The sequence below is a fragment of the Protopterus annectens genome, chromosome 8.part0 (genome assembly GCF_019279795.1).
Source record: "Protopterus annectens isolate FY-2018-M chromosome 8.part0, PAN1.0, whole genome shotgun sequence".
Lineage (NCBI taxonomy): Eukaryota > Metazoa > Chordata > Ceratodontiformes > Protopteridae > Protopterus > Protopterus annectens.
The window spans coordinates 1,827,675,868-1,827,695,017 of record NC_056741.1 but is presented as its reverse complement, the minus strand read 5'-3'; the positions used below and the strand labels follow the sequence as shown (position 1 = coordinate 1,827,695,017).

Sequence of the window (19,150 nt, the reverse complement as noted above, 5' to 3'; positions counted from 1 at the left end):
TCCTTCCTTTTTACCAAAAAGTAGTCTCAGAATCTGATATGTCAGACACTTAAACTTCCAGTCTTTTTCCCAAAGTTTTCTAACCAAGGAGAGTACACCCTACATTTATTAGACGTTCACAGACTGTTACATTTTTACCTTCACAGAACAAGAGACTTTCAAAAATCTGATCAATTGTTTGGTCCTTTTCTTCCCTTTCTTTAGGCAATCCAGTTTCAAAGGTTACCTTGGCAAAATGGCTTAGAGACTGTATTACATTTATTTGTCAATCGAAAGGGCTCCACCCTTCACACCCTGTCAAAGCTCATTCAACTAGTGCGGTGGCAACTTCCGCAGTTTTTCATGCCAGAGCTTCTTTAGATGACATTTTGTAAAGCAGCTACTTTGGCTTCGCCTCATAGCTTTATCAGTGATTACAAACTTGATCAGGTCTCCAGGGGATGGGCATCATTCGGTTCGATGATGCTCAGGAATAGTCTTCCATGAGACCTCCCAAGATTTAGTATCTGGGGACTCTGTCCCACAGCCAAGGATCATGTGAATATTGACATCAGATAAAGAAGTTATGTCTTACCATAATGTTCCGTCTGTGCTGTAGATCTTCACTAATCCATGACACCCCCCCCCCATCCCCAACCTGAGACTCTTAGTGGACTGAATTCTTACAGGATTGGCTTCTTATTATGGACACATATCTGGTCTCTTATTCTTATAACTTGTTTGCCCCTAATGTAGGCAAACTCGACCAGAAGTACTTTTGAGAGGAGCATTATGGATAAAAGCCTGGCTCGAGAGTTTGGGAGGCATGAGCTAAAATAAATGGTAAGTCTGTTTTGAGGCATAGGATGGTGGTCCTTTGGATGACAGTGATCAAGAAGAGGAGGAGTGTGAGAGTGGTGCCAAACAAATGGTGGAAGCTGAAAAAGGGTGATTGTGAGGTGGAGTTCAGGGAAGAGTTAAGACAGGCACTGGGTGGCAGTGAATAGTTACCGAATAGCTGGGTAACTACAGCTGAGCTGGTAAGGGAGACTGCTAGAAATGTGCTTGATGTGACATCTGGACAGAGGAAGGAGACCTGTTGGTGGAACAAGTGAGTACAGGAGAGTATACAGAGGAAGTAGACAGGAGTATAAGGAGATGAGGCATATGGTGAAGAGAGAGGTGGTGAAGGATAAGGAGTATAGAGAGTTATATGAAAGGTTGGACACTAAGGAGGGAGAAAAGGACCCGTACCAATTAGCTAGACAGAGGGACCGAGCTGGGAAAGATGTGCAGCAGGTAGGGGTGATAAAATATAATCAGGGAAACGTACTTACAAGCGAGGAGAGTGTGTGAGCAGATGGGAAAGAGTACTTTGAGGGGCTGATGAATGAAGAGAATGATAGAGGAAGAAGGTTGGATGATGTGGGAATAGTGAATCAGGAAGTGCAACGGATTAGCAAGGAGGAAGTAAGGACAGTTATGAAGTGGGTGAAGAATGGAAAGGCTGTTCGTCCAGATGAAATATCTGTGGAAGCATGGAGGTGTTTAGGAGAGATGGCAGTGGAGTTTTTAATGAAATCTTGGAAAGTGAGAAGATGCCTGAGGAGTGGAGAAAGTGTTTTGGTACCGATTTTTAAGAACAAGGGTGATGTGCAGAGCTGTAGTAACTACAGAGGGATAAAATTGATCAGTCAGCATAAAGTTGTTGGGAAGAGTAGTGGAAGCTAGGATAAGAAGGGAGGTGATGATTAGTGAGCAACTGTATGGTTTCATGCCAGGAAAGAGCACTATAGATGCGATGTTTACTCAGAGTGGTGATGGAGAAGTATAGAGAGGGTCAGAATGCGTTGCATTGTGTCTTTGTAGACTTAGGGAAAGCATATGACAGGGTGCCTAGAGAGGAGTTGTGGTATTGTATGAGGAAGTCGGAAGTGGCAGAGAAATGTACAAGAGTGGTACAGGGTATGTACAAGGGTGTAGTGTATCAGTGGTGAGGTCTGCGGTAGGAGTAATGGATGTGTTTAATGTGGAGGTGGGATTACATCAAGGATCAGCTCTGAGCCCTTTCTTATTTGCAGTGGTGATGGACAGGTTGACAGACGAGATGAGACAGGAGTCCCCATGGACTATGATGTTTGCGGATGACATTGTGTTCTGTAGTGAGAGTAGGGAACAGGTTGAGACCCTGAAGAGGTGGAGATATGCTCTAGAGAGGAGAGGAATGAAGGTGAGCAGGACTAAGACAGAATTTGCGTGTGTGAGTGAGAGGGAGGATAGAAGAATGGTGAGGATGCAGGGAGTAGAATTGGCGATGGTTGATGAGTTTAAATACTTGGGATCAACAGGTTAGAATAATGGTGAGTATGGAAGAGAGGTGAAGAAGAGAGTACAAGCATGGTGGAATGGGTGGAGAAGAGTATCAAGAGTGATTTGTGACAGACTCGTACCAGTAAGAGTGAAAGGGAAGATCTACAAGAGGGTAGTGAGACCACTTATGTTATATGGATTGGAGACAGTAGCACTGATGGAAAGGCAAGAGTCGGAGCTGGAGGTGGCAGAGTTAAAAGATGTTAAGATTTGCATTGGGTGTAACAAGGATGGACAGGGTTAGGAATCGGTATAGGTTGGACGGTTTAGAGACAAAGCCAGAGAGACAGGATTGTGTTGCTTTGAACATGTGCTGAGGATGGATGCTGGGTATATTGGCAATAGGATGCTAAGGATGGAGCTGCCAGGTAAGAGGAAGGTCTAAGATGAGGTTTATGGATGTGGTGAGAGAGGACATGCAGGAGGTTGGCGTGACAGAGCGAGATGCAGGAGACAGGAAGAAATAGAAACAGATGATCTGCTGTGGTGATTCCTAAATTGAACAGCCGAAAGAAGGAGGAGGCTGACAAAGGTTAAAATGTTGCAGAGTAAGGAGAGTCTCACAAAACAAGAAGAGGCATAACTGCAAAGTGCTGAAAAGAAAATAAGGGGGTACCAGGATAACATGCATGAGTTTAAAAAGATAACTGCTAAGCAACTGTTTTTTGATGAGAGCTCCAGAGTAGACTTTTAGCACGATGACTTGGGCAACATAAAATATAAAGGGTTGCTACCAAACATAGGGAGTCTATAACAAGAAAAATTACCAGAGATACTGTAGCAGAATTAGAGAAGTTTGTGGACATTTTATGAAAATGTGTACAAAGTAGAGAAATGAAAGATCAAGAAATAGTACAAATGTAAATATTTAGGAAAGACTTGTAGATGTCAAGGTTTACAGGTAGATGAGGCTCAACAATTAAGACTTAAAATAGTAGGAAATGAGATAAAAATAGTGAAGTATAAACCGGTCTGCAGGAAAGTCTTCAGGAATAGATGGTATTCCAGTGGAAGGTTGAAGGGAGGAAAGTGATAAAGATCTGGAAGATTTTATTTAACAGTATTTTAAAGGGAGGGGAGGCACCAACATACTGGAAAAAGCTATGGTGACTGAAATAGCAAGGCAGTAAAGACGCATCAGATCAAGCTTCATGTAGGCCCATTTCAGTTTTTAACCATGATTACAAAGTTTGTCTATAATGGCTAAAAGAATGGCAAAGATGTTATCAAAATGGATAGATATGGTTCATTGTAGTTTTGTGGACAGGAAGCGAAAATTTGACAACATTAATAGAACATTGGTGATGCAGACAAAAAGCAGACTATAAGAAAATACTGCTGTTGTTTGTGGGTCCTGATGCAAAGAAAGCATTCAACAGAGAAAGATCGGATTTTGAGTAGGGCAGTGTAAGCATTTGCATTCCGTGATAAAATAAGGTTAATTAGGAGACTATATGAGTAATCGGAGGCAAAAATCAAAGTGGGAGGATTTCTCTCAAATAAGTCGTGTCTGAAGAAAGGTGCCATACAGGGTTGCCCTCTTTCCCTTTGTTGTTTGTTTTATATTTAGAAACATTGGCAGGGTAAATAAGGGACTGAGAAACTCAAGGATATAATTATTAAGTTGGCCTTATTTGCAGACAATATTATTTTGTACCAGATAAAACCTGAAAAGGACATGTCAGTGTTATAGAACATTCCGAGACCGTTCCTAGTTTTTTATGGGATATAAAATTAATGAATATAAGACAAAGGCTATAGCTGTAAGCCACACATGAATTAGTTCTGCAATACCCATACTTATGAGAACATGACGACATGAAGTATTAGAGTACGGGTTAAAAAATATTCTGTTATGGCATCTAAGGATGTGTAGCAAAAGTCTAAACAGAAGATAATAGAAAAACTGAGAAACATGAAGCTCTTTCCTATGGATATAGATAGGAAAATACAAGCAGTTAAAAATGTGTTTAGTCCCTTTAGTTTTATACACAGGTCAGGCATATTTTTATCAGCCAGAGAAGTTGTGGATAGTAATAAAGAGTTGAAGGATTTTATTAGTGAGTAGAGGAGAGGGCAAGAGTCAAGTGGGATAAGTTAGAATAAGGTTGTTTCTAATTACCTGATTTGAAGGGATATTGTAGAGCTGCACAGCTAAAACTCTTGTAACACCAGCAGAAAGTTACAGTCCATAGTGGAAAAGGATGATGAAGCTGGGGAAATTCAAATAGTGAGAAGACAGTGGGATTTTGGATACTTCTCCTTAAGAAGAATAACAGCAGTCATTCAGAGTATTATGTTCATAAAGTATCATAAAGTATTGTAAGAACTAAGCCAGCACTGGAATGAAGAAAGGAGATTCTGCCAATAGGGATGACTGCAGTTAGGGTTACAGAGAATAAGCAAGATGGGGCTGGAATTCACTGGAGGAAGCTGGCAAAGGAACCAAGGTATTGAGAACAAATAATTAGATAGGGAAAGGTAACAGAGTGAGAAAAGGCTTAGAAGACATCTGGACTGCATGCTTGAGACTGCCTACCTGATCAGGAATTGAGAAGACTATAGGCAAAGAGAAGGGGATAGAGGAATTCTAAGTGAAAGACCTGCACTGTGTTAGTAGGGCATATACAAAATTGCATGGTAACTATAGGAATAAGTCAGATGATAGAAAAGGTATGGAAGAGAGAGATTTGATAAGCAATTCACAAAGAAACAATGGAAAGACATATGTATGGCTCCCAAATATGCAACAAAGTGTAGAAGATTTAGGGGTTTTGTCTGGAAGTGTTTGCATAGATACTTTTATACCCCATGTAGACTCCAAATAATTTTTTTTCCCAGATCGCAAATGAAGAAAGCTGTAACTAGGAACATACATTTTGGGGGTGTAATGAGCTGGCACACTTTAAAAATTCTGTACAGAGTACTCTGTCAGAAATACTGGGCGAGCAAATGAGTGTAACTAAGGAAATTATTTTTTTTGGCTGGGATACAGGATGGATCTGAATTGACTAGACCTAGTAAGGCCTCGCTACGTTTTTGTGGTTGCTGCCAAAAAAAAAAAGCAAACACTAGGAAAATGGAAATCAGCGTTTGAATCAACCTTATGTAAAGTAGTGAACATTGTAACAGATAAAAGAACAGAAAGTGGGATTTTTAGAATAGGGTAGGAGCAAATTACATAGAAAAAATTGAAATGGGAACAATACATGCAGAAAATGTTTTGGAGGAGGAATGAGGTTTAAGAGAAGGCAGAAACTGAACAATTTATGTATGTTGTATTGATTATATTACATAGAAGAATATATGTGATGTATAATGTTTGTAAATGTGATCGTGTTAATATGGTTTGTTTACTTTTATAGAAATGTAAGTTTGCCCGTGTCACAAGTTAATAATACACCATCACTTATGACAGCACCACCCCTGAGCTTGATACAACAGCGAGCTTTACTAAGAAATTTAGTACCCATTCAGAAAAATGCATAAAGCTGTCTGTCACTACCAGAGCCAGGTATCATTGGAAATTCAAAAATAATAATCACTGTGGTCCATCACTCTAAAATAACTATAAAGCAAAATAAAGAAACTCTCTAAATGTACCAGATCTGAAAGTTTTTTTTTTTATCTTAAGGAACATATCTAAAGTATTATAAAAACTACTGTAAAACTGTATCAGGCCCACTATAGGAGCTCATGAACTTGCTCTGGCCACTGAAGCCTAAGATGATTATATACTCTTTAGCTACGTTAGAAAACTAGTAAACAGTACTCCATATTTCCCTGAATGTATTCTTAATGGCACCTCTTATTTTGACTGAATAGATATCACCAGTATCCTTGCAAATAAATTTAGTACCAATTATTTCTAAAGATCATTTACTGAATGTGGTAACCAGGACAAAAAGTACTTCTTTAATGGGACCTGACAGTGGATCTGTTGCTTAATAGTGCTGATTATACCTTTACAGACCCACCCATTAAAACATCTAACCTAAGTTTAGGTACTGGCTTCATCCCTGAGTGTTAAGTGGTGCACTGCATTTGTAATGTCCTACTATAAGGCTGGGCTTGCATGTAATCCATGTAATTACAGACCTATCAGTCTTGCCAGCTTTATCTGCAGAACCTTGGAGCATATAATTCATCTCATAAACTGATGTCAAGAATATTATTAGACTTTACCCCAGTTTGGCTTTGTGTAGGGCAGATCATGTCTACTGAATCTGGTATACTGTTTAAAAAGAGTTTTGGATGCTGTAGAAAGTAGCCACACAGTACACACAGAGAAATTTGACCTTGCCAAGGCCTTCAACACACTACCCTATGTAGTCATCATCCAAAACTAACTGCTTTAAAAATTGATCCCTATATGGCAAGATGGGCCGCAAACTGGTTGAAAGACAGAATACACACAGTGCAAGTTGCGGGTTACTTCATCAGAAAATATGAAAGTGGCCATTGGTGGTCTCTCGGTGTTCAGGGCTGTGACCTCTCCTTTTTGTACTTTTCACATCTCATGTTAAAGAACAGAGACCTCTGGCTAATAAAATTTGAAGATGACTGTAAACTGGTGGTTATTAATTCCACCCACTGACACCCAAACTCTCCAGAATTAAATTTCCTTAGTTAACTCTTGTACTAAAAATAGGTCAAAACTAAATGCTAAAAAGTAAAATATCAGTTATGGTTGACAAACCCCTCCATTCATAAAACTGTATAGACAGTATGCCTCTACAAAATGAAAATGTAGTCTGGGACCTGGAGTCTTTGATTGGTAATTCCCTCTCTTGTGGCCATTATGTGACTGTGGTTGTCACATATCTAAATACATAGCTAATTACCACAGGAGTATCTTCAAGGTCCAAAGAGGTAATCACCCCCTTAAACTCAGCTTTGATCAAGCCAGTTATCAAGTGTGATGCCACCTTCAGGATGTATCTCATTTAAACATATCAATTAGGAAGACCCCAAAAGTTCTTAACCAGAAAGATCAAAGGCTTAAAGTCCCCTTAGTTATTAAGAGAGGCTGGAAACTGTACCTTTATTCAGTGTCTTACAGGCTTTTGAAGGGAGCCCTCTGTCTCGCTCACTATACCATTAGAAACCTGATTGTTCTGGACTTCCAATATCTCCTTAAGTCTAATGGTCCTACCAGTACTAAATCCAGGGATTTAAATCTTCATTGGATAAGACATGGTGGAAGGACAGGTTTATAACCCAGCACCTCTTTAGTTTCTGAAGTAAACTTCCCCTGCATATTAAGCAGTGCCGCTCACTGTCTTCCTTTAAACATAACCTACTTGACTGGATGGGATTTCAAAGTTTTTAGTGATTGACTAATATGGGTCTCCTGGAGAAAAGGAGGTGGTGCCTGAGGTACAAGACTGGCAGTACGTAAATGGTCATAGTACTCAATAGCCTTGGCATATTTATGAATTTAGAATCTAAGAAAAAGATATGGTAGCGAGACAAGAAGGTATGTTGAGAGATGTACTAGAGGTACAGGAGGCAGGTGCCCATGCAGAAGTCGTATTATCAGGTTGTTAAGGTGGATGAGTGCATAAATGTGTTGAGATGTGAAGAAATGTTTATCGAGAGAAAGAAGAGCAGTTGAAGCATTTTTGTCGGAAATGTCGAAGAAGGTATGATGGAGGCCTCAAGAAATGGAAAAGCTCTTGATGATGTAGCCCACTTGGCTAAGCTGGAAAGAATATATACAGTTATACTCACAGGGGTATACAAATGCAGAAGGTGCACCCTGAGGTCATTGTCTAATTTTCTCTTTCTTTATTACCTGTGGTGTTCTTTATAAACTAATGTGGAAAACTGCATTGACACAGATGTAAAAACTTTATGCTCTGTCATTTTTACAGTTTATTTCCTGTTGACTGGTATTTTTTCCCATTTTCTAGGGAGGTACTGTGTAGTAAGCTACGGAATGGCTATCCTGCCACAACTTTGCAGGACATCCAGCGTGGTGTCACTAGTGCTGTAAGCCTCATGCAAAGTAGCCTGCAGCAAGGCAAATTTGACACAAAGGGTATTGAAAGCATGGACGAGGCTCGTCAGTCTTTCCTGGTAGGTACAACAGTTGGAATAACTGATCAAATTATGTGTAGGCAGTTCAGCTGCTGCTAACTCTAACTTGCTAAAACAGTGCAATAGTAAGGATATATGTTGCACTTTAAGAGAAACTGGGAATATTTTAACTAAATCCTAAGATCTAGGCAGTATTGTAGGTAGAGCCCCTCTGTTTGTGTTTAAAGGTAAGAAGAGTCTTAAATAGCACATGCAGCCTTACTGTTTATCCATAGAAGTGACAGACCAATACTATGAGGCACATGCAATACATGGCTTACGTTTGCTTTCACTCCCAATTGCACACCAATGTTTTTAAATACTGATTATCTTTATTACACTGCTGAGTTGACAGAGTTTAAAAATTATAGAATACAAGGTAAAGAAAAATAATCTGGTTCCACACAGCAGTGAAAATCAATATGTCCTTTATTGTAGTAGGTAAGCGCTTTCTCGGAATAACATCCACTTCATCAGACCAACAACTTTCGAGCTGATAAACCTCCTGGTTTAAACAACAGTTTCCCTGAAACCCTTCCTTAAAGCACGGCCATTAAAGCATTGATCTCTCTCTTAATATTTTATCATGTATATTCCAATAGTCCATCTTTTATTATTTTTTACTATTGTATTTACCAGTTTTAAGTACATATTGTTCATTTAGTCTGTTTTATTCAATTTTGTAACGATCTATAGATTCTACAGATGTATTTTATCACATGGCTTTTAGCTATGATGCACATTTTATCTGATTTTTGATTGGATGTTTGTGTTTAAAAATGTAACTGCTATTCTATCTTTGTTGGTCTGATGAAGCGGATGTTATTCCGAGAAAGCACTTACCTACTACAGTAAAGGACATATTGATTTTCACTGCTGTGTGGAACCAGATTATTTTTCTTTATCTTGTATTCTCTGGTTTTTGCATCTGATTCCTTATTTGGTTCAAGGACTGTTTTCGTTTTCTAGAGTTTAAAAATTCCCTGCAGACTACTCTGTCAGAAATTCTAGGTAATCAAATTGGTATAACTAAGAAAATAAATTTTTTAGAGTTATGATACAAAAACAGAATTGCTTACCCATAGTAAGGCCATGGGTGAGTTTAATTCTGGTGGCTGCTAAAAAAGCCTAAACCATACTAGAAGTAGTGAATATAGTAACAAAGATGAAAGAACTGGCAGCATGATCTTCAGAAAAGGGTAGGAGCAAATTACATAGAAAAAAATGGGAGTTTTGGGAATAGTACATGCCGAATAATGTTTTGGATAAGGAATGCGGTTTAAGGGAAATAAATGAGCTATGTAATGTTCTGTATAGAAGATTATATATGATGTATAATGTTTGCAACTGAAAATATGTCAATATAGTTTTGTTTTCATTTGAGTAAATGTGCGATTTGCTTGTGTCACAAGTGATAATTCAGTAGATGTTTCTTGTTTAAAAAAAAAAATCTTCATTACACTGTCAGCTTTAGCTGGCATGAGGACTTCACTATTGTGCAAAGGGCTCATGCACTACCTGCTGAGTGAGACAGAGATGGAGAAAGAGGAAGGGAATGTTTCCTTTGTAAAAGGGTAAAACGGACAAGTCAAACGAAATTGGTACTTTTCCATGCACACAATGTACATATAATATATGCTAGTGGCAGAGTCCTTTATACATCCAGTTATAAATATAAGTGCTATAAATTTAAACTGCATGTGGACTTTAACTCCATGAATACCTTATATTTATCTAAATGTGAACAACACATTGAATTATGTAAATTAGACTAACAGGAAACTTGGAGAGTCTAGCTCCTCACATCCAGTAATTATTCATCATGCACCAATAAAAATAAAGATAAAAATGCATGGTAATGAAGTAAAAATGAGACCCCAGCATTTTCTTCATTTACTGATAAAAAGAGAAGAGTTTAAGGAATAGGTACTGGAAGTTATTTGAGAGTTATTACAGAAGATTAGAAATGTCTTCAGACGCTAATCGCTAGTGTGTGGAATACAGTGAAAATGGAGTTTAAAAATAGGGTAGAGATAAAAGACACAGTTAAGAAATAGTAAGAATTATTATGCAGATTAAGGGGGGGGGTCACAGAACAAGAAAAGGGTGCAAATGCGGAGTGCTAAAGTGAAAATAAGGGAGCATCTCGATAATATGCATGAGTTTAGAAAAAATGCTCTTAAGCAACTATTTTTGATAACTACGGAATACAAAAATGTTTAGCAAAACCACTTAAGCAGCAGAAAGTAGAAAGGTCTGTTGCCAGACTCGGGGGGAGCCTGTAACAAGAAAAATAACCAGAGGTGCTGTAGAGGTTTTTAAAGATGTTTCGGAAATTTTATGAAAATTTGTAAAAAGCACAGAAATGTGGAAATCAGGAAAGAGCAAAAGTGGAAGTATTCAGGGAAGACATAATTATGCCAAAATTAGAGGTTAAGATAGGCGAGATAATATAAAATGGTTTGAATATTCAGTCTGCAGGAAAGTTTGCAAGAACAGATGGTATTGCTGTGGAAGCTTAGAAGTTAGGACATAGGAATGGAGAAAGGAGATTTTGCCAAAAGATGCAACTGCAAGTAGTGATACAGAAAATAGGCAAGAGGTAGCTGGGATTTACTGGAGAATACTGGCAGAGGAACATGGTACTAGTATGGAATAACTAAAGAGGGAAAGGTAGCGAAGTGGAATGAGGCCGGGAAAACATTTGGACTGTCTGCTAGAGACTGCCTTTACTCCCAGGGATTGATGTCAGAGTATAGGCAAAGAGAAAAGGGCAGGGGGATCTTAAGTGAAAGACCTACTCTAGTGGGGTTTTTAATCAGATCTAGAACATAAGCTGCTGTTAAAAGGGAGAATTATAATGTAGGGCATATAAAATATTGCATTGTAACTATAAGAATCAATCTGAGGAGATTAGAAAAGATTGTGAAGAGAGACTGGAAAAGTAGTTAGTTTACAAGAGAACAATGGGAGGACATATGTATGGCTCCCAAGTATGCAGCAAAGTCCAGAAGGTTTAGGATCTTTGCTTGGAAGTGTTTGCGTAGATATTTTATACCCCAAGCAGACTTCATAGAATTTCCCCTCATAGATAGCAAATGTTGGAGACTTCATGGGGGAGAAAGAGGTAACTGGGGTCTTGTGAGTGTAATGATTTGGCAAATTTTAAACATTCCCCACAGACTACTGTGTCAGAAATATTGGGTGAGCGAATGTCTGTAACAAAGGAAATGATTCTTTTTAGCTACATCACAGGATATGAATTATCGGGTCTATATTATATAGTCGAAGTTTCAAAACTTCGAACCTCACATGAGCAAAGTTCAAAACATCGATATATAATAAAATAAAAAAAAACTTACCTTATCACTCTGAGCAGGGGGCAAGCCCCACCTGCACCCCACACACACCCCCTACTTAAATATACCAACTCCGAGAACACACTTCAGTGCAGAAAGGGAAAAATTCCCATTCTGTGCGTGAAAAGCCGTTGACTTTCACTTTTCCGACGTTTTGATCATATGATGTCGATCATCTATGATTCGAACATTGGAATGGTCGCTCATCTGATATAGACCCGAATTGTCTAGACCTAGTTAGGCCTTGAGTGTAATTCTGTTGGCTGACAAAAAACAGTTATGAGAAAATGGAAATCAAAGTCTAAACCACCTGTATTTGAAGTATTTAATTTTATAAAAAAAACTGCAAGAGGGTTCTTTAGAAAAGTGAAGGAGCAGATTACATAGAAATAAATGGAAATTGTGGGAACAATCCATGCAGAATAATGTTCAGAAGGAGTGAGGTTTAAGGAAAAGCAGGATTTCAGCAATGTATGTAATGTTGGGCTAATGATAATTACAAAAAAGATATGTAATGTATGCAAGTGGAAAAAATGTTAAGGTTTTGTTTCTTTTCTGTTAACGTGCATTTATCTGTCTTAAGTCCTAATTTAATAAAGGTGTTTTAAAAAAATGAGGTAGGATCAGGTCCATTGTCTAAAGTCGGGGACAGTTTCAACTTGGTTTCACACAAATTGCATCCAGATAGTAAATATTCCAACTTAATTTCATAAAAATGCACACTAGTCTTGTAAAGTCAGACTATATAAGATAAGCAAACAACAACACGGTGAGTTGCAGAACAACAGTATTAGGCAAAGTCAAGGAAATTCTGCAAAATCAGTATGTTTAAAATTTGTTTCCCACAAAGATTGGCGACAGAGTAAACATTCCATTTTATTTCACATAAATGTACACTAGCACTTAATGCTAGACTTTAAACTGAGCAAATGAATAGTGCAATTTGCTTTTATCCATAACACAGTTACTCCACCCAAAAAATCTGGTTTCCTGCCAGCACATTAAAGAAGAGTAAATATTCAGACTTAATTCACACACATGCACTTTAGCCCTTAATGGCAGAGTTTAAACTGAGCAAATAATGAGGACTAAGTGCTCTCATCCACAGCACAGGGAACCTGCCACCCCATCCCAGTCTAGTTTTTTTTTTCACAAACGTACAATAGCCCTTAATGCCAGACTTTAAGTGGAATAAATGAAGAAGGCAAGTTATTCCATTCACATCAGATGATATTCTGAGTGTTTGCTTCCAGTGAAGTAATTCATTAGAAGGGGAGGTCTTAGGAATTGCTTTGCTGAAGGGATACCTATCTTTACCTCTCCTTTCAGTATCACATGATGTGTCATGTAGGTACACTTGATAAAGACCTAGAGTGCTGCCAAGCATAAGTCTAATGATCACGTTAAAGCTATATCCAAGAAAATGGCCATGGCATTTCGTTCTACTTTTTGGGATTCATCCATCCTTTTTAAAAAAACAACCTGTCACTCAAGTTGTTGAGTGGGTAAAATGATAAACCTAAACAGTGGCATTGGACAACAGGCTGACATAAAGAAAACATTTTTTTTGTCATCATGTTTCTGTCTAAGAAATATTGCTGCATTAATAAGGTGCAGAATTCCACAAACTAGTTACTTGCGTTTATTATGAGCTTATTGCTTTTCTCCACAGCCTGCAATGTTTGCCAATTTGGCCTTCTGATATCTTTAAATTTATAGTGTCAGTATATCTAGCACTATGCATGTTGGGTCAGCTGTACATGAAAAAACTCCTGATCCCTTACAATCTGAGTATTCTTTGCATGCCTCTTTGCTGGGCTGATGGAGGTTCCACAAGTAAATCTGATGATATCACATATCTGATCTATTTTTGTTTTTTGTTCTTTTGCTGTCAGGCATCTCACCATTGGTCCCTGTAGCAGAAAAATACTTCTTTTTATTTTACCCCAGCAAACTGGAATCTTCTGTCTGAAATCAGAAATAAGAGTAGATATCCCATCTTTAGATCCGTCACACAAACTTACATCTGTTACTGTTTTTGGGACACATGATAATAATTACTACAGTATACTCTAGCTAATGTTTGATTGTTTGCATTTTAGAATATTAAAACTGACACCCATCACATAACATTCATGTAAAATGTTGCCTTACTTGTTATTTCTTAATATTTTACTCATTACAGCTCTCCTAACCAGCTGTCACCACTCTGCACTCATACGTATATAAATACCTTTTCCACCTATGATATTTCTTCTACCATTTTTATTTATCATAACAAAATGAATGTAATGTGAAAGTTGTATTACTCACTTTATTAATTGTTTTTGCAACAATCTGTAAATGTCAGATTTGGGTAAATGTTACTACACTTTATTGCCTCTGCCCCAAATCATAATTGAAAAAGGTATTCAGACTAATCTACCTGCTATGTAAAACTACATAAATAAATAAAACCTCAGCTTTAAAAGCTTCTTACTGTTCAACTTTTTAAGCCTAAACAGTTTTAACTTGCATGTACATTGCTGTGCACCCTTTTGCTTTTCAGTCTTTTAACCATTGCCGTAGTCACCTCACCATTTTGTATCCCACTTCTTTGTGGTTTAACTTCCCTTCGATATTGCATGAACCATAAAGCCAAACATCTTCGGGAAGTCCAATTAGGTTATCTTTGTTTACCTCACTACCTCAGTAGTGACCTAGTCATAGAATTGGAATAAGATGGACTGGCAAAGCTGTCCTACATGAATCTTTGTTACAGATTTCTTTGCAATTTCATTAGCATTGTGAAACTTCGCCAACCTGATCCACTCCTTTTTGGGTACATGACACAATGCAATAACCCACTGAATGTTATTCTTATATTAACTCAGTTCTAAAATACAGTATATCTAGTATATTAATACCAGATAGGTACTAGTCATAACATAATGGAAATTAAATACAGCAACTGACAAGTTTTTATTTTATTTATTTATCTTTATTTTACATTTGTTAACTGGGCTAGTCCAACTGCACACAGGTCCATTTTCAGTGGAGGCACGGGGAGAAAAGCTCCACATGTGGATAGTTGCTTAAGAGTTAACAGTAGCAGTTTTATCCAGTTAGATATATATACCAGTGCAGAATTATAGGATTACATGCATACATACATACATACCTAACAACATTAGTTTTCTTGTTCGAACTTAGGACATTTTAGTGATACAAGGCTGAATAAGGTAGCATATCATTCAGTAGTACAATATATAGGAGAACAATAGTCAAATGTTAGACTTTTGAGACTATTTTACAGATAGCCAGGTAGTGAAGAAAGTGGTGAGCTGGTCAGTCAGGGTTGGTACAGGAGCATAGCCAGTGACTTTTTAGGTATTTTTTGAGAGATGTTTTAAATTGGTTTATCGACTGGATTGATGCAAGTTTGTCAGGGAGTCGGTTCCAGATTGTACCAACAGAGTTGCAGAATAATGACTCACCTGCTAAGTTTTTAGATTTAACAGTTTGTGCCAGCACTTTGTCAAAGGAGAGTTTTTAGGTTACTATATGGGGAAATTATATTTTTGAGTATGGGCGTGATAGAGGACTTTGTGGGCTATTATTATTTGGTTATACTGGATTTGAGAGGGAAATTCTAGCCAGCCTAGAGATCGTAGGTTAATACAGTGGCGGGTTCTATATGCCAAGCTTGTGGCAAATCTGGCAATGTTATTGTAGCAGCTATTGAGTTTATTGAGGTCAGATGTACTCAGATTTGTATAGATTGGGGAGGCAAAAAGAGGGGTTGAAAGTAAATGTGTTTGGGCAATCACTGTCCTAGCAGTTGGAGTTAGAAATATCTTAATCCTATGTTAGATATCCTAGCTTTTTGTTGACTGTTTTAATGGTTTTTGTTGATGTGGGTGTCAAACTTAAGGTTATTGTCCACAATTACACCTAGTAGATGTTCTTCATGTTTCACTGTTGCAGTCATCACATTTGGGTTAACTGCTTGCAGTAGCAATCAAGTCGGCCTGATTATCAAAGTCTTGGTTCTGGCATGAGTTGCTGTCTCATCTTCCATGACGTTGGGTAGTCAGGGGTATAAAGCATGCAGCCAACGCCATTACATCAGTCTTTCTTGCCATGCGGTGCCCGAAGCAGAAGCAGTTTGCAAGTGCCGGTCAGCTGACTCCTGAAATTTTCATTTTCGAGTTTCAGAACCGAAGTCTTCAACTAAAGCCAAGTACCCCGTTGGGGAAACTTTTTCTTGCTCTAAACTGATGTCAGTAAAAGTCAATAATTGTATTTCTTGTGGAAAGCAAATACCTCATAAAGATTTTCATTCGTACTGTATTCCTTGCCTAGGCCCTGAACACGACGTACCTCGCTGTCGGTTTTGTGCCTTATTTAAACAGCGAACTATTCATCATTGGTATATTTACGCTTCTAAATATTTGGTGCTCGGTTCAATTATCCGGATATGTCTTCAGTAAGCAATCCAACTACTGACATTCCGAAAAAACGCAAAGATAAAGATGGAGACAGGCCGCCTAGGTCCAAAGCTACTGACGATGCTTCTCCTAAGCTAGTCGCCAGTTTGCCAGTACTCCGGTGCTTTCGCAGCCCCTGATACCCGCTACTTCAGATTCACTGACCTCTACTGAGACCCATTCTGAGTCTGGTATGCTGTGAGATGCTTCCAACTGCAGAACCTGAGGTTGTCTTTACCTTGGATGGGTCTGGAGCCGCTGTGTAGGTACTTGCTTCTGAGGGTGTATTCAGGCCTACTGACTTGCATATTACACCGACGACATCTTCTTCTTCAAGGCCTAAAACTCGAACCATATCTAGAAAACCGATGCCCAGACCCGCATGGTCAGGCCTCTATGCCTAAAAAACAAATGATAAAAATGGTTGAAGACCTTACTTTAATCAGGGGAAGCCAACCTTCCCCCTCTAAGAGACTTGGGACTGAATTTGCCTATGATACTTCTGATCAGGATTCTGAAATTTCTGTTTCCTCTGATGACCAGGATTTACCCTTATCTACTTATGAGGATTCTGATGCAGGGACTCTATTTCCTCTGCTTCCCTTCCAGAGGATTTCTCTTTTGGTGAAACTTTGCATACTCTTAGAGAGCATTTCCGCTGGGAAAGCCAGGATTACTCTGATTGTAAAATGAGGCTTGGGGATTTCTTACTGCTGCCCCAACACAGGCCTTTAGCTAACCTCCCTGTACTGGACATTGTTGATGATGCCTTTTCGGAATGTAGCTTGGCCCCTGATTCTTTACCTCCTGCTCCCAGAAAAACCTGATGGATATTACTGGGTTCCTGACTCTCACAAGTTCTTTTTTAAAAATCCTACTGTGGATCCTGAGACCATTTCACAGGGATCCAAAGGCATTAAGGCTACTACTGCCAAAAATCCTACCCCCTCTGATAGAGATTCCAGGGTGCTGGATAGATGGGGTAAGAAGGTATACACTTTTGCAACCTTGGCCATTAGGGCCTTAAACTGCTAGTTTCATATGTTAAAGTATCAGCAGCATGTTATTGGATTGCTTAAACAGAAAATGATGTTGATTCCTGACTGTGCTGAAAATAAGGATTCACAGGATTTAATGCATTATGCGAAACAAGTTGGAAAACATACTGTTTTGATTCACTAGAGGCATGTTGCAGGGCTGCTGTCACTGGGTCTGTACTTAGAAGGCATGCTTGGCTTAAGGAGCAATCTTTGCCATATCATGTTAAAGCTAAATTGCTGGATGCTCCCTTAAATCAGGACTGCCTGTTTGGCAACAAAGCAGAAGTAGTACTTAAAAAGATGGAGAAAAAAGCTAAATCTATTCAAACTGTTAAAGATTTCCTACAGGTACAGCCTCCAAGATTTAGTAGGTGTTGGCCCTCTAAGAATTAGTCCTTTCCTGCCTCTTCAGGCCTTCTCAATACAAACCCAGAACCAGCAGAACCACCCAGGCTTCAGTCCCAAGATACTCACAGGGCTAAGCAGTGGGGGGCTCCCACTTCCAAATCAGGGAGTTGTAAGACTCCCCCCTATGGTAAACTGTCTCAGTGACCTAGCTTTAAAACTTCCAAGCCCTTCTCAACTGACTGCTCCTTTAGGGAGAAAGATTGCTCTGCAGACAAAAAAATGGAAACTAATTACTCAGGACAAATGGGTTTTAAAGATAGTTTCCCAAGGATACAGATTTCACTTCCACACGTTACCAACCCCAAACGGTTAGCCAGATCTACCCCCAAATCAGTGGGCAGAGGCTCAAAAGCAAGTGCTCTCTCTCTTAAGCATAAGGGCTATTCATACTGTACCAGAAGAGGAAAAGGGACAAGGTTTCTACGCAAGACTTTTCTTGGTTCCCAGAAAAGAACTCATGGTGTCCTGTCCTGGACCTTTCTATCCTAAACACCATTTTGGGGATCCCAAAATTCAAGATACTAACTCATCAGTTGCTTCCTATTCTAGGCAAGACTGCCTGGTTGGCAACACTGGATTTAAAGTAAGCCTACCTGCACATCCCAATCAGGGAATCTTGCAGAAGATACCTATGCTTCAAAACAGGCTACATGCACTATCAGTTATCTGCACTGCCCTTTGGCTTATCTACTGCGCCCAGGGTATTCACAAAGTGCCTCACTCCAGTCATTGCATTTTGCAGGCAAAGAAATATTCAAATACACCCATACCTGGATGATTGTCTAATTCAGGCAGAAAGCCAGGACATACTTTTGAATGATCTGGCTTCTCTGGGGTACACCATAAACAAAAAGAAATCACATCTTGTACCCTGTCAACAAATTATATTCCTGGGAGCAAGCTTGAACACAACTTCCCAGATGGCTTTCCTTATGCCAGAGAAACAAATTAATTTGACAGCTTACTTCAAACTAATGGCTACAAAAGCCCTGCTTATCTGCAAGGCAAATACTGCAAGCCTTGGTGTTCATGGCCTCCTGCATTCTCCTAATTCCATATGCAAGACTGCATATGAGGAAAGTACAGTGGTATCTAAAAAGCCTATGGTGTCAACAGACGCATCAGATTATGCATGGGGGGGGGGGGGCTCACCTGGCAGGGAAGTGCATTCAGGGCAAATGGAACCCAAGTCAAATGCACCTGCATATCAGTCGAGAAGAAATGTTAGCTGTACAGAAAGCTCTGACAGCCTTCAAGGACCACATTCTTCCAGGACAATTAATGGTAAGGATGGACATCACCACTGTTATGTGGTACATAAACAAGCGGGGGGGGGGGGCCATTCATACCTCCTCTGCAGACTAGCCATGGCTCTGTGGAACACAGCCTTGAGCCACCAAGTGCATTTATAGGCTCAATTCCTGCCAGGAAAGCTAAATATACT

General features: G+C 39.0%; 1 protein-coding gene across 2 annotated transcripts in view; it reads left to right on the top strand.

The window, feature by feature from the left end:
- COG4 (component of oligomeric golgi complex 4) overlaps positions 1-19,150 on the top strand; it is an 873,278-nt gene that overhangs the window by 553,883 nt on the left and 300,245 nt on the right. For both annotated transcript variants that reach the window (XM_044081315.1, XM_044081318.1), the window contains one exon: positions 8,265-8,430. In XM_044081315.1, coding sequence (XP_043937250.1) covers positions 8,265-8,430 — 166 coding nt within the window. The remainder of the gene's footprint in view (positions 1-8,264; positions 8,431-19,150) is intronic.